Source organism: Danio rerio, chromosome 22 (genome assembly GCF_049306965.1).
Source record: "Danio rerio strain Tuebingen ecotype United States chromosome 22, GRCz12tu, whole genome shotgun sequence".
Classification (NCBI taxonomy): domain Eukaryota; kingdom Metazoa; phylum Chordata; class Actinopteri; order Cypriniformes; family Danionidae; genus Danio; species Danio rerio.
The window spans coordinates 10,372,501-10,385,354 of NC_133197.1; the positions used below are offsets into that span (position 1 = coordinate 10,372,501).

Here is a 12,854-nt window from a genome sequence, read left to right on the forward strand (position 1 = left end):
TGTCTTGAAAAGTATCTATTAAAATATTATGGCATCATAGCAAAGATAAAAGATATCAGTTATTAGAGATGAGTTATTAAACTATTATATTTAGAAATGCGTTGCAGATATCTTCTTTCTGTTAAGCTGAAACGGGGAAAATATACAGGGGAATAATAAATCAGGAAGGCCAATAATTCTGACCTCAACTGTATGTCAGTTAATTTCAAATATGTTCTAAAAAATCTAATATTGCTATTAAAATCATGTCTAAATGTAGATTCCAAATGTGATTTTTCTTATATACAGTAGAACACATTTTTATAATGTGAGGTCCAGCCAGTCTACTGGTGGACGAAGGTTCACTGCATGTTTGGTCTTTTCGGTACACAATGTTGATTTACTTTAAATTTGACTCATATCTGACTCCAATTTTATTATTAGGTGGTTTAGAATATTAATATATTTATCCTCGTTTTATCTGACTTCAATTATAACACATTGACATGATTATTTAGTTTCTTTTAATATTACTTTGGATTATGGTTGAATATTTTCTTCAATTCATTATTTTATGTTATTCTTGTTCATTCGGATTCCTATAACATCCTGAGTCTTGTACCGGTCGAGTATACAATCTCTTCAACACAAGCATGTCAGTCTTGGTCATTAAACAGAGGTGATTAACCACTATTCTAAAAAGGCAGAACCCTACTTACTCTACTTTTTTAGAATATTAGTTGTGTGTTGTGCATGGGAATAAATGTTAAACAGTGTCAGTATAACTACTCGAGCCTATGTAATGTTGAATATAAAGCAAGAGGGAATGTGACAATGACAAATGTCTTATTTTACCATTAGAAAAAAATTGGTCTAATAAAGTTGTCAATGACAGATTGCAAGCATATGTCTCAAACATAATGATTCAACATCAGAAATATGAATAGTAATATTCTGATGTCATCACCTTGATGTGCATTAATGACCAGGACAAATTTTATGTCTGTTCAAGTCTATTCATAATTTAACATACAGTAGATCTACACGTAAAATTATTATAGTTTTTTTACCATTTGTTTGAGAAATAATAATAATACCCCACTCATATAACCTATATTTTACATCTACAGAATCGTGAGAAAATTGTGATCTTTATTTTAAGCAAAAAAATCTCAATTCTCATATCAGCCAGAATCGTGCAGCTCTACTTTACTGCACATTTATTTATGTAAAATCTGTTTTTACAAAATATTCAGTTTATAAATCTATATAAAATCGTTATGTTTCTAATTTGAACTTGACGTGACATATGTTAACATTTAAACATTTTAATTGTATATAATATATCAAATTTAAACCAGTTTTGGACTCTATATAGTTGCTGTTAAATCAAAGTTATGTTCCAAATGTGAACATGATGCCACAAAAAATTAGGTTCATATGAGATTTTATTTAGGTGCTGTACCAAAAAAAAGCTAATAGGTGATGTTTAAAATTTCTGTCATGATACTTCTTCAACCTTTAAGTCTCGGACTTGAAATATGTTTTATCAGTATTGACATATTAGTGCTTTTTTAAAGATGTGAAACAATGCCGCCTGCTAGTGAGAGGAGCTTGTGAAGATCTTGTAAAGCACAGATTTTATTACTTTCGCAAATGGTCATCGTAGAACCTTAATACAGAAACGAATGCATTATTATTATAAACGAGGAAATGGCACCGAAATGAATGAGTGATGGTGAAACTGAGGCAACGCTTTCTTCATTTGCACTGTGGTTTTTCTATAGGAAACTATAGGGTATTTAAAGCCTGACGTTGTTTTAAGCTGTTCTTTATCTGTACGCGTGTCATATCCGTCACTTTTGACATGTGGTCTGGTCTGAAGTTCCCCTGAAGCCTGATGCCGTTTCCCACCACGTTTGTTCTTGGTGTTAATGAGGAGTTTTTTCATGCCTTATTTAGAAGCAACATTTACAGTTTGGTATGTTAAACGTGTCAAACACACAAACCAATGCAAAGCCTTTTCTAACTGAATTAGTGTAGCATTAGTCTCTCATTATTATAGAGCTTTAATGACAAACATGCCGTGATTTCAGATTTGTTCCAAATGGCAGTTTTTGTAATTGCCTAATAAACAAACAAATTTAATGTAGAACTTAAAAATTTATCATGAAAAAATATCTCTTCAATTAGGATTGGATATTGTTTGGGGTTATTTCGGTGCTAAATCAATATTTTTAAAACTGTTCCTGTGCCTGAACCGATACTTTTGACTGTAGAAAAATCTTTTATTTGACAAAAAATATATATATTTTATTTGATCAATATAATTAAAGTTTAAATTTTACATCAATTCATATTTTTATTTATTTGAATTGAATTGCATTAATATATTTCGTCTTGTCAATGGCCTCAACACTTAATTTTGTTGTGCATTTAATATTTATTAACATTTAATTGTTCATTCAAATAAATTAGAATTTTACAGTTATGATCGAGATGATAAAATAATCTTTTGTGTATTAGCAGTCAATAAACTAATAACAGGCTTCCTAAGGGTCATTAAATTTTAGAAATATCATGTAATTTAAAATTGTGAAAAATGATCAAATCAAACCATCACATAAAAAGTGTAGGTTGATCATTTTTTTTATTTGACTGCAGATGATTTACTGCTGGTTTTGTCTGACCACAGGAAAACTGCACAATGTAAAGCTGCAGTTGACGCAGTAGCATTGTGTAAAGCGCGATATGATACAGCATGTTAAATCCTTGCGCTATTTTAAGTGACTGTAAATGGAGCCGATTCTACCGACTTCAAAATTAGTCTACTCCAAAAAACCCGGAACCGAACACTCCTACTGATCTGTGTATATTATTTGTAACGCTTTGCATTTTAATGAACAAATTTAACAATGTAAGTAAAATATTATTATTTTTAAAGATTATTTTGAATCATGTGTTCAATTAAAAAACCTGACTAAAGGATTAAAGGAAGTACTTTTACAACCTTAATCATAGTTCAACATTTACTAATGTATTATTAAACTCGAAGATAATCCACTCTGAGTTAACCTGAACTAACAATGAACAACTGTATTTTCAACATAAAGATGAATAATACTGTAATAAATGCATTGATCATTATTTGTTCATGTTTGTATACACTAACATTAAATTGTACCTTATTGTTAAGTGTCTAATAATTACATATCTAATATCCACTATAGGCTCTATACATCAGAAATAAACATGTTTGCAATAGCACACAGTTCTGCTATAAGCTTGTGTGTGTGTTTGTGTGTGTCTGTCTGCCTGCAGTCTCTGAGGAAAGTGGGTCAGGACTCGACGGTTCTGCTGATCTGCATTACAGTGTTTCTGTCGTATCTGCCCGAGGCTGGTCAGAACTCCAGCTTCTTCCTCTATCTGCAACAGGTGCGTCACTTCACCTTTAACTCCCTGTCATTAATCCTCCTGTTTACTGCCTCGCGTCTGTTCCCGATAACACACAAGCGGCGCTTTCATCCCGTCTGCTTTCTCCTCCTCTGCAGATAATGGGATTTTCATCTGAAAGTGTTGCAGCTTTCATCGCTGTTCTAGGTTTGCTGTCTGTCGTTGCACAGGTCAGTGATTTCATGTTCACACTTAGGCTATTTCAGTCAATGAAGAGTAAAACTATTAGGGATGTGTGATATATCAGTGGTCGTGTCCATATCGGTTTTTAATGTTAACGTTATCGGTATGATAACAATACCCGCAAAATATATTTGAACCGATAAATTCAGAATTTTCCCTGGTTGAACCAGTTCTGCCTAGACTGCTAAAAAAAGAGGGCTCTTGATCACTTACTAAGGAATTTTCCTGCCTGAGCATGAGAATATTTCTCAGCATATTTGCATATTGCTCATCATACAAAGATATTTCTGATGCTTGCATGTAATATGTACGCGTATACTATCAATGTTTAGCCCAGCACACAGTATTGGTTTGGATTTAGTTGGCTCTAATTGTATGAAGACAAAATTATTAGACAAAATGATATTTCTTTTCAAATATTTCACTTTTTTTTTACTGTTTAATTAAGCAATAATTAAAATAAACATTATAAAAAGCCAATTATTATGTTTAAAAAATCTTTCGGTTTGTTTGTTTAATGTCTATGTTTAGGTTTGATCTGTGATTTCTAAGTGAAACAGGACTAGTTTTGTAATTTGGTCCAAGTTACAAGTGTAAACAAACTTAATTAATCTTAATTACATGCTAATACTGTAAAAAATAGTCATTTTTAATCATGAAGATGATCTGCTTTTTTCCGCCTGCAGACTGTAGTGTTGAGTTTACTCATGCGTTCCATTGGGAACAAAAACACAATTTTGCTGGGACTGGGATTTCAGATTCTGCAACTCGCCTGGTACGGGTTCGGATCAGAGCCATGGTAAGATCTGTTATGTTAAAGAATAATTTAAGCAATTAATTCAATTACAAATGTTGAGCAGTAATAATATAATGTGTATACTGTTTACTGAAACTACTTGCAAGTAGGGGTGTCAAAATTAATTGTTTCTTCGGTGCACCGCGATGCAGACGCGGACAATTCGGTATCGGTTCAGTAATAATTATAACCGGTTATTATACTGACGTCATTTATCTCCTATGCGCTCTGTCGCGAGGGAGGTGAGCGCGAGTATTTACAACACTCAGCCAACTCAGGGCCGGCCCGTGGCATAGGCAGTATAGGCAAATGCTAAGGGCGCTGTATATCCAGGGGGGCGCCAGAAATGAGCGCGGTTCAGTTGGTTTTGTTTTCGATATTCCTGACACACATTCAGTTACAGACGGAAATAACTCAAAAACCCTAAAAAGTTTTAAAGTGTGTTTCCTACAAAAAAACAAAGCTGGTTATGTTTCACAGCTGTCTTTCTTTTATTTCGCTCGACATTACGATCACTGCTCCGTTTAAGCCCTCGCAATATGTGTTTAGCTGGGAGAGCTCGCGCTGAGAGGAGCTCTCAGTAAGGGACCGTCGGAAAAGTGTTTTTTTTTTTTTTTTTTCGTTTTTCTGCTCCGCTCAGTGCGAGCTCTCCCTGTTGCGAGGGCTTAAGTGTGTGTGTGTGTGTGTGTGTGTGTGTGTGTGTGTTTGTTTGTTTGTTGCTGTCTATGTTTGTGTATGTGTTTGAATGAGAGACAGTGTGGTGCTGTGTGTTTATACAGACAGCTTGTTATAGCCTCCCCCCTAAAGTATAATACTGTATATGGAAAGCATCGTCGATGCACCGAGATATCGAATTGAACCAAATCGAAGGCATGATAATCATAACCGAACCGAACTGTGAGACCAGTATAGGTTTACACCTCTACTTGCAAGTGTTCATAAAATCAAAAATTGTTGGTAAAAGTGTTTGTAAGATATTCATAATGGAAAAAAAGCCTGCAGCAATGTCCTGTTCATGTGGAATTTAAAGGGCACCTATTGTGAAAAATCTACTTTTCAAGCTGTTTAGACAGACGTGTGTAGGTATAGTGTATAGACCAGGGGTGTCCAAACTCGGTCCTGGAGGGCCAGTGTCCTGCAGATTTTAGCTCCAACTTGCCTCAACACACCTGCACGGATGTTTCTGGAAAGCCTAGTATGAGATTAATTAGGTTGGAACTAAACTTTGCAGGACACCGGCCCTCCAGGACCGAGTTCGGACATGCCTAGTATAGACCATCAGATTGGGGTGGTATAAACACACCCAGTCCTTTTTTTATTTTTATTTAACAGTGGAGAAGATTCAGTACTCCACCAAGGGTTACAGCCAAAAATGTTCTCTAATTTGGCAGCCAGTGCTGACATATATAAAGCAAATGGATTCAAACCTAATATTTTCAGTTTGATCGTTGTTTATTTGTTTCTCACATTTTTTTCCTTCCCTTCATTTTATTTTAGCTATCTAAAATTATTTAATTTCTTTATTTTACATTTGCTAAGCCTATTGTGACTGGTTGTGTGCGTACATATGTACAATAGATGAATGAACATATAATGGAACGTGTATATCATGACATGATGTAAAACAGAATAAAAATGGGCACAACATATCGTATAGAAATGGTGCAGTGGGCCGGGGACTCTGTTGGAGCAAAGATAATTTGTCTCTGTTTTTCAAATACTTTTGAAATTGATGTTTTATTGACCAAAATGTTAATAATAAAAAAAAATAAAGTTATAAGCTTCATTGATGTGGAATGTTAGTGGTGGCCTGATTAAGTAGCTATACATGAACAAAGGAAAATTAAGACCCGTTATCAAAGATTTGACCTACAACACAGTATTTCAGTAAATTTAAGACTTTTTAAATCTCAAGTTGTTTTTGAGATTGAAGACATTTTAAGACTTTTCAAGACCCCGCATATAGTATCATTTCTGTACATTAAATCAATTATTAGTATATATCGACCTCATGTAGAGGACTATTTCTTTTTTACATCTTAATGTATACATTTCTCACTTTATTTTCAATTATGGAAAATAATTGAGGAAAAAGTATTGCCATAAATGATGTATTTTACGACACCACAAAATAAACGATAGAGCATAGACTATTTATTTTGTCTATACAATATATATTATCATTTTGCACAGCCCTAATTCACAGTCTCGACAAACAAGCATGTTTGTATCTGGAGAGCCTTTAAATCTCTTGTTTTAAGTCTCAGTTATATAATATCACACACGTCTTGACGCATGTAATGTGCTTCTTCTAGGATGATGTGGGCCGCTGGAGCCGTGGCAGCCATGTCTAGCATCACCTTTCCCGCAGTGAGCGCTCTGATTTCCCGCACGGCGGATCCGGATCAGCAGGGTGAGCTGACGGACGTGAGCTCAGGTGTTCAGTGTTGTTGTTATTTGAGCTGCGGCGGCTGATGCTCTGGTTTCCGCAGGTGTGGGTCAGGGAATGGTCACTGGGATCCGTGGACTGTGTAATGGTTTGGGTCCGGCTCTCTATGGCTTCATCTTCTACATCTTCCACGTGGAGCTGGACAAGGTTCCGGAGAAAGGGCCCGATGTACAGCATCACCGAGATCTCCATCAACAGGTCAGCGCATGCTTTTAATCAATTCGCTTGCTTGATAATTAATTGATAACAATTTAGTTTAATTAGATGATTGGTCTTTATAGTAATCACTAAATTTGTGAAACCTAATTACAATACGTCATTACATCTAGACAGAAATGACATTTTTGGGTGAATTATACCTTTTATAAATACAATATGTGACCCTTGTATGGTGTTCGGGTCTGTGAGACCCGTTTTCAGTTTTTTCAAAATAAAAATGAAACACTGAACTAGTTTTTCAACCTGAAATTCTCTAGCTTTGGCTTATTTTCTGTGAAGAACATAAATCCGAACAAGTTTCAACGACCGCATAAATGTACCTCCCCGCACACATTTACATTACGCACAAGGTGTTTGGGTCCACTAGACCCAGGTCTAATAAAAGTCTTGAAAGTGTCCAGTGTTCCTACACTCTGTCCCCCTCCTCTCTGGTGCTGCTGTTTTCTTCCCCTTCCACTCCGCACAAAGTTGCAACATTGTTGAAAATTCAACCATCAACACTGTCTGCTCTTAGGGTGCTTTCACACCTGTGAATCAATTCAGTTGTTCCGAAACAGAGATTACAAATGTTACATTGTTGCTCTTTGCTCTTGGAGCGGTTTGCTTTCACCAATGACTGTAAAAAAAATATGGACGACGCGACAGCCCTTTTTCCCATTGAACGCCTTGAGGGCAAAACACCTGCTTGACGGGCACAAACTGTCGCAAAAGACTGCTGAAATTGGAGCCTTGACATGCGCAGAAGGATTGTCTGATGGAGCCAGAGGAGGAGCCGCGAAAATGAGCTTCCAACCAAATGTTTTATGTAAAATCAACCACGCCCCCCGAACTTCTCAGCATGCGTTTGCTGTCATATCAACACAAATGGATGTAATAACGTTAACAAATATGAGGGTTTTATATATTCAATCGCGCCAGCTCCGGGCCGCAGCGCATAACCTACTCGCGGCGTCGCGGGCTGATTCCGGCTCGCATGCGGCAGCGCCTGCTCGCTCGGCCGCCGCATCTGGCTCGATTGACTCGGGCTGGAATCGGGTAGTGAGTCCAGGCATCCGGAGTAGGTCCAGCAGAGGTAACATTAGTCAGTCTGAGCTCTAAGAGATAAGTCTCCGGCAGGCGAGAATCTAGCCGGAACTGTGTTTTGCTATCTGGGTGGCTAGGCGTGTATCAGCAAACTAATAAAGCCCGAAAAAAGCCCTGAACTTAGCGAATAAACAGTGTTCCACCAGGATCATGTATGTCAGAAACTATAGTTTACTGCTGAACTCATTTTGTCATCGTAAAATAACACAGAAATTGAATAATAGCACTTCAGTCTCCTGCCGAAGCTCAGACGCGCTGCTTTGAGAAACTGTCAATCACAGCTGTCAATCACGATGACACGCCCAGCATTAAATTACTGCTAAAAACAAACTGTTTACTAAAATGAGGATCTGCACCTATTTCAGCACAATAATCAGTGCCTTAATCCACCAGAACCATCTTTCGGGACATTTTATTGCAAGTGTAATAATTTTTTTTATTTGGGCTCAAGTCTCCTTCATTAACACGGAGGAGGCGGGCTTTATGACTTGTACTGCAGCCAGCCCCCAGGGGGCGATCTAACGGCCGAAACCTTCACTCAAACGCAGGCTTGCGGCACACTTGGCTTTCACACTGCAACGTTTCTAAACGGACCAAAAGAGCTAAAATAAGTCACGTGTGAGTAAACTCTCCTCCCATTGGTCAGGGTTTATTTTGCAGAGTCCCGCTCAGCTGTCAGGAGAGGTGGTGGTTTTTGACAAGGTGCGCATACGTGTTTGAGGAGAGATGCGGTGGGGAGGGGTGAGCGACGTAGCCCAATTGAGGACCGGGAGGGAGACGTGAGATTACCGGGAGATTATCACTCGTTTGCGGTCATCCAGAGACTCGCAAAACTTCCCGCCCTACTCATAATTCTCTCTTCTTATAGCCGTAAGCCTATTACATATCCATAAAACACTGTGATATAACCTCGCTCGGATAGGATCGCTTTCTCACTGCAATCGATCCGCTCCAGAGTTTGTTTCAATCAAGCCGAGACCACCTCATTCAAGCGATCTCGGAGCGATTGATTTGGCACGGATCCGAGAGCGATTGGTGCATTCACATATGCCAAACGAACCGCGCTAGGTTCCGAAATAAAAGTCTAGGTGTGAAAGCACCCTAACATTCCCGCGCATTTTACCCTCTCTTGCGGGAATCAACCTTTATTTTCTCATACCCTGTTCCATCTGCGAATTAGGGACATAGTACTATAAATAAGACTTTGCCAGTGTGGTTCCTTATCACAACTGATCAAGATGGCCAAAAGATTATCTGCTGCGAGGGCCTTGCAATTGATTATGGAAGAGAGAGGGGCTTCTGATGATGATATCCATGGCCATGGTGGGAACAATATGAAAAAACAAATCTGTGGGTTTTATTCATTTCATAACATTAATAATAATAATAAAAAAACAAGAAGCAGATTAATTCATCAATATGATCTAACATAGGTAAAGGGGAAAATTAACCATGTTTGCTGTTTATATGGCTTGTAATTGGGATTAAGTAAACATTTAACGTTTTTTTTTTACATCTAGCGGGTCCACCAGACCCATGAACACTGGCTGAGTAACCAAAATACGAACACCACACAAGGGTTAATGCCATTTGGGTGTGTCCATGTTGCTCAGCATTGTATATTAAACAATGTGAAGACTCGTGCGACCACCTTTACGCTTCTCTCCTGACCCCGAATATATAATTGACTGAATCGTAGAAAAGCAGAATTAAGATCGTGTGTAGAGTCGAATCGAGATCGCAATCTTTTTTTTGAGTAATCGTGCAGCCCTAATAAAAGATCATAACTTTACACGAGTCTCTAACAACAGAAAGCAACACATGTATTGAATGAATGAATGAATGTATAAATTTTACCTGAACAAAAGACATTTTATGATGAATTTTTTAATGCTGCAATGTTTTGTTAGCACGCTGAAAAGTTTTTAAATCTTATGATGCTGATGTAACTTTATAAATAAGATATTTTATACTGCTATGAAACTTTGACTGATTCCAAATATTCTTAATATTTCTTCATAATCCAATAACAAATATATAGACTAATGAAAATCAAACTTCATATTAACTGATGATGCACACCCTCCGAGGACAACACAATCTTAAGCAATACGCAAATACACTTCATTGTAAATGTATTATACAGACATCACCCTTTTAAAAAGCACATTATATATTATATAACTGCAGGTTATGTGTATATATACTGTCCATCCTACACAGAACAGCTTCACTTTCTATTTTTGACTGTAATGTAATACCGTGCACCTTTTCTATTGTGCTTTGGAGCAATAATTATTGTGTAAAGCGCTGTACAAATAAACCTGAATTAGAGTTTTCTCAGCAAAAGACAAATAGATACAGGGCAGAAGCGTCACCATGTTAGTTTGTTCAAAATTAGCATCCGCATCTTTTTTTATTTATTTAAATAAATAACTTTGCATTAATCTTGTTTCCCCGACAGAGTGCAATAATCCCAGGCCCGCCCTTCCTCTTCGGCGCGTGTTCTGTGCTGCTGGCGCTGTTGGTGGCTCTGTTTATTCCTGAACACCCTCATATGGGCACTCGCTCGGGCAGCTGGAAACACCACACATCCCCGCACGGACACCCGCACAGTCCACACCCCCCAGGAGAGGCCAAAGAGCCCCTTCTACAGGACACTAATGTCTGATTGGCTGTTCCATGTTGGCCACGCCCCCTCCATCATTTGAGGAACGAACTGCGCATGGAGGCTGTTGTCATTTATTGAAGCGTAAAGCTATATATCAAAGGCGTGCTCGGTTTTGTGAATAGATCTGTGCTTTCTTTCTTACTTTGAAGGTAAGTTTCTATGATCAAGACTAGCGTTCCTTACTGTATCACGAATAGAGCACCACTTTTTAAAAGTAATGTGTATATAGAAGAACATATATTTAATGATGGTTCTGTCCAACGGCACTATTACAACGGCTTGTATTTATTCTGTTTTTTTTTTTTAACGACTTTCTACTTCTTCATTATGCTAGCTCACTCAGGGACATAACCTGGTCAGGAATGTTTCCACATTCAGAAGGGCCGCTTCACAACATACATGCAAACACTGGGTTTCATCTTATAAACTCGAGAAGAATCAATTTGTAAATTGCTTGTCAAACTATTTGCTGAATTTGTGTTGAACGAGCCTTTTTTTTTTTTTTAGCTATTCATAATTTTTTTAAATTGTAAAATGTTTGAAAAACGACACTTATTAAACTGTTTGCAAGAATTAACCCTGAACAAACTTAAACTTGTGCAGAAAATTTGAGAGATTTTTTTTTAACAATGTAAATAATTCGTAAGAGTATTCGCAAGAAATTGCATAAAGCACACTTTCATTTTTCTGTAAAACCATTCATAAATTCTGTAAGTAATTCAACTGTTTGCAAAAAATTCCACAGAAAGCATGTGTAAATTTAAATAATATACGTTTTGACTATCATTCTTAATGTAAAATTAGAGACGACAAAAGAATTACCACTTGATTATTCACAGAACAAATTCCCAAAACTGAATCTACTTGGGAATATCTGCAAATTATTCGTAAATCGGTTCAAATTAAGCCAATTAACATAAAATGTTTGTAGGACTTTTTGTTGAATTTCGCTTGTTTGTTAGTTTTTTTCTATAAACCTGCTGCATTGATAAGAAGCGTTCATAAGAAAACTTTACACTCGACTGTACGGATTTCTATATGAGAATGGCCTTAACTGATACTTCATTTTCAGACTTCGATAAACGAATTTCCGTAACGGAATGATTGTGGTTCAGCTTTAGTGTTTCATTTTCTTTCTCTCACATGTCTAAGCTGATGCCTGTTTTTATTTATACCACTTAGAATCAATGGTGCCTTCCCCAGCTTACATGGTGTCGTTGATTAGCGACGCATGAAACTTCCAATCGCAAGATCTGATCTGCGTCAGTATTTGAATAGTTGAGTTGCGTCAGACGACAGTAGAGCTGACTCCAGATCAGTAGTGAAACTGAAACACGTGACGCGTCATTTGTCTGGATTCGCTTTGGCCTTGTGTAGAAATATTATTTTACGAAACTACGTATGTTTACGCAGAACACTTTGTAAATGCCAACTGAGAGTACATTTAAGCAAAAGGGGGTGATATTTTTTTTTCTTTTTGCCAGTGGCCTTTCAATTTTAGTTTTGTTTTCATTAAGACAAACATACAGCTTGTTTTTAAGATACATCATGACCAAATTTATGTATATTTAGTCAAATTAGTTTGTGTGCTTTGGATATTTATGAGATGATCTCCTGTAATATATTACCTTTGTTTCAGAATACAGTGTGCTTTTTTTAAGTTCTGTGGTTCAGTTGTGCCGTCTTCATCATAAGTTTTAACATGTTTTTTTTTTGGACCCTAAAATGTAAATGTCACAAAGTATCTAAACATGCATTTCAATAAAAGTTCAATATTTTGATGTATGTGCGATTGTGTTGGTTGATTTTTATTTTATGTTCATATATATCGTCACCTTGGCATTATAAGCGTCTATCTGCGTTCTGAATGATTGAGATATTGAGCTTCAAAGTTTTTGCATTCCTTAGCACACAGTGTTTGTATCATTTGTTTTTTAAATAAAATGTCTTAAAATGTGATCAACTTATACAAAAACATGCCATAATGTAAATAAGATGTCATTTAATAACAATAAGTCAAT

General features: G+C 36.8%; 1 protein-coding gene across 2 annotated transcripts in view; it reads left to right on the plus strand.

The window, feature by feature from the left end:
• mfsd14a1 (major facilitator superfamily domain containing 14A 1) overlaps nucleotides 1–12,618 on the plus strand; it is a 22,327-nt gene extending 9,709 nt beyond the window's left edge. Inside the window, exons 7-12 of one of the 2 annotated variants that reach the window (NM_213527.2) lie at nucleotides 3,301–3,414; nucleotides 3,531–3,602; nucleotides 4,302–4,414; nucleotides 6,727–6,824; nucleotides 6,904–7,058; nucleotides 10,627–12,618. In NM_213527.2, coding sequence (NP_998692.2) covers nucleotides 3,301–3,414; nucleotides 3,531–3,602; nucleotides 4,302–4,414; nucleotides 6,727–6,824; nucleotides 6,904–7,058; nucleotides 10,627–10,833 — 759 coding nt within the window. In that variant the 3' untranslated portion in view covers nucleotides 10,834–12,618. Of the gene's footprint in view, nucleotides 1–3,300; nucleotides 3,415–3,530; nucleotides 3,603–4,301; nucleotides 5,515–5,665; nucleotides 6,158–6,726; nucleotides 6,825–6,903; nucleotides 7,059–10,626 lie in introns of those variants that run through there. The other variant, XR_012397353.1, reaches the window with a different exon arrangement.
• Nucleotides 12,619–12,854: the final 236 nt, after the last annotated feature.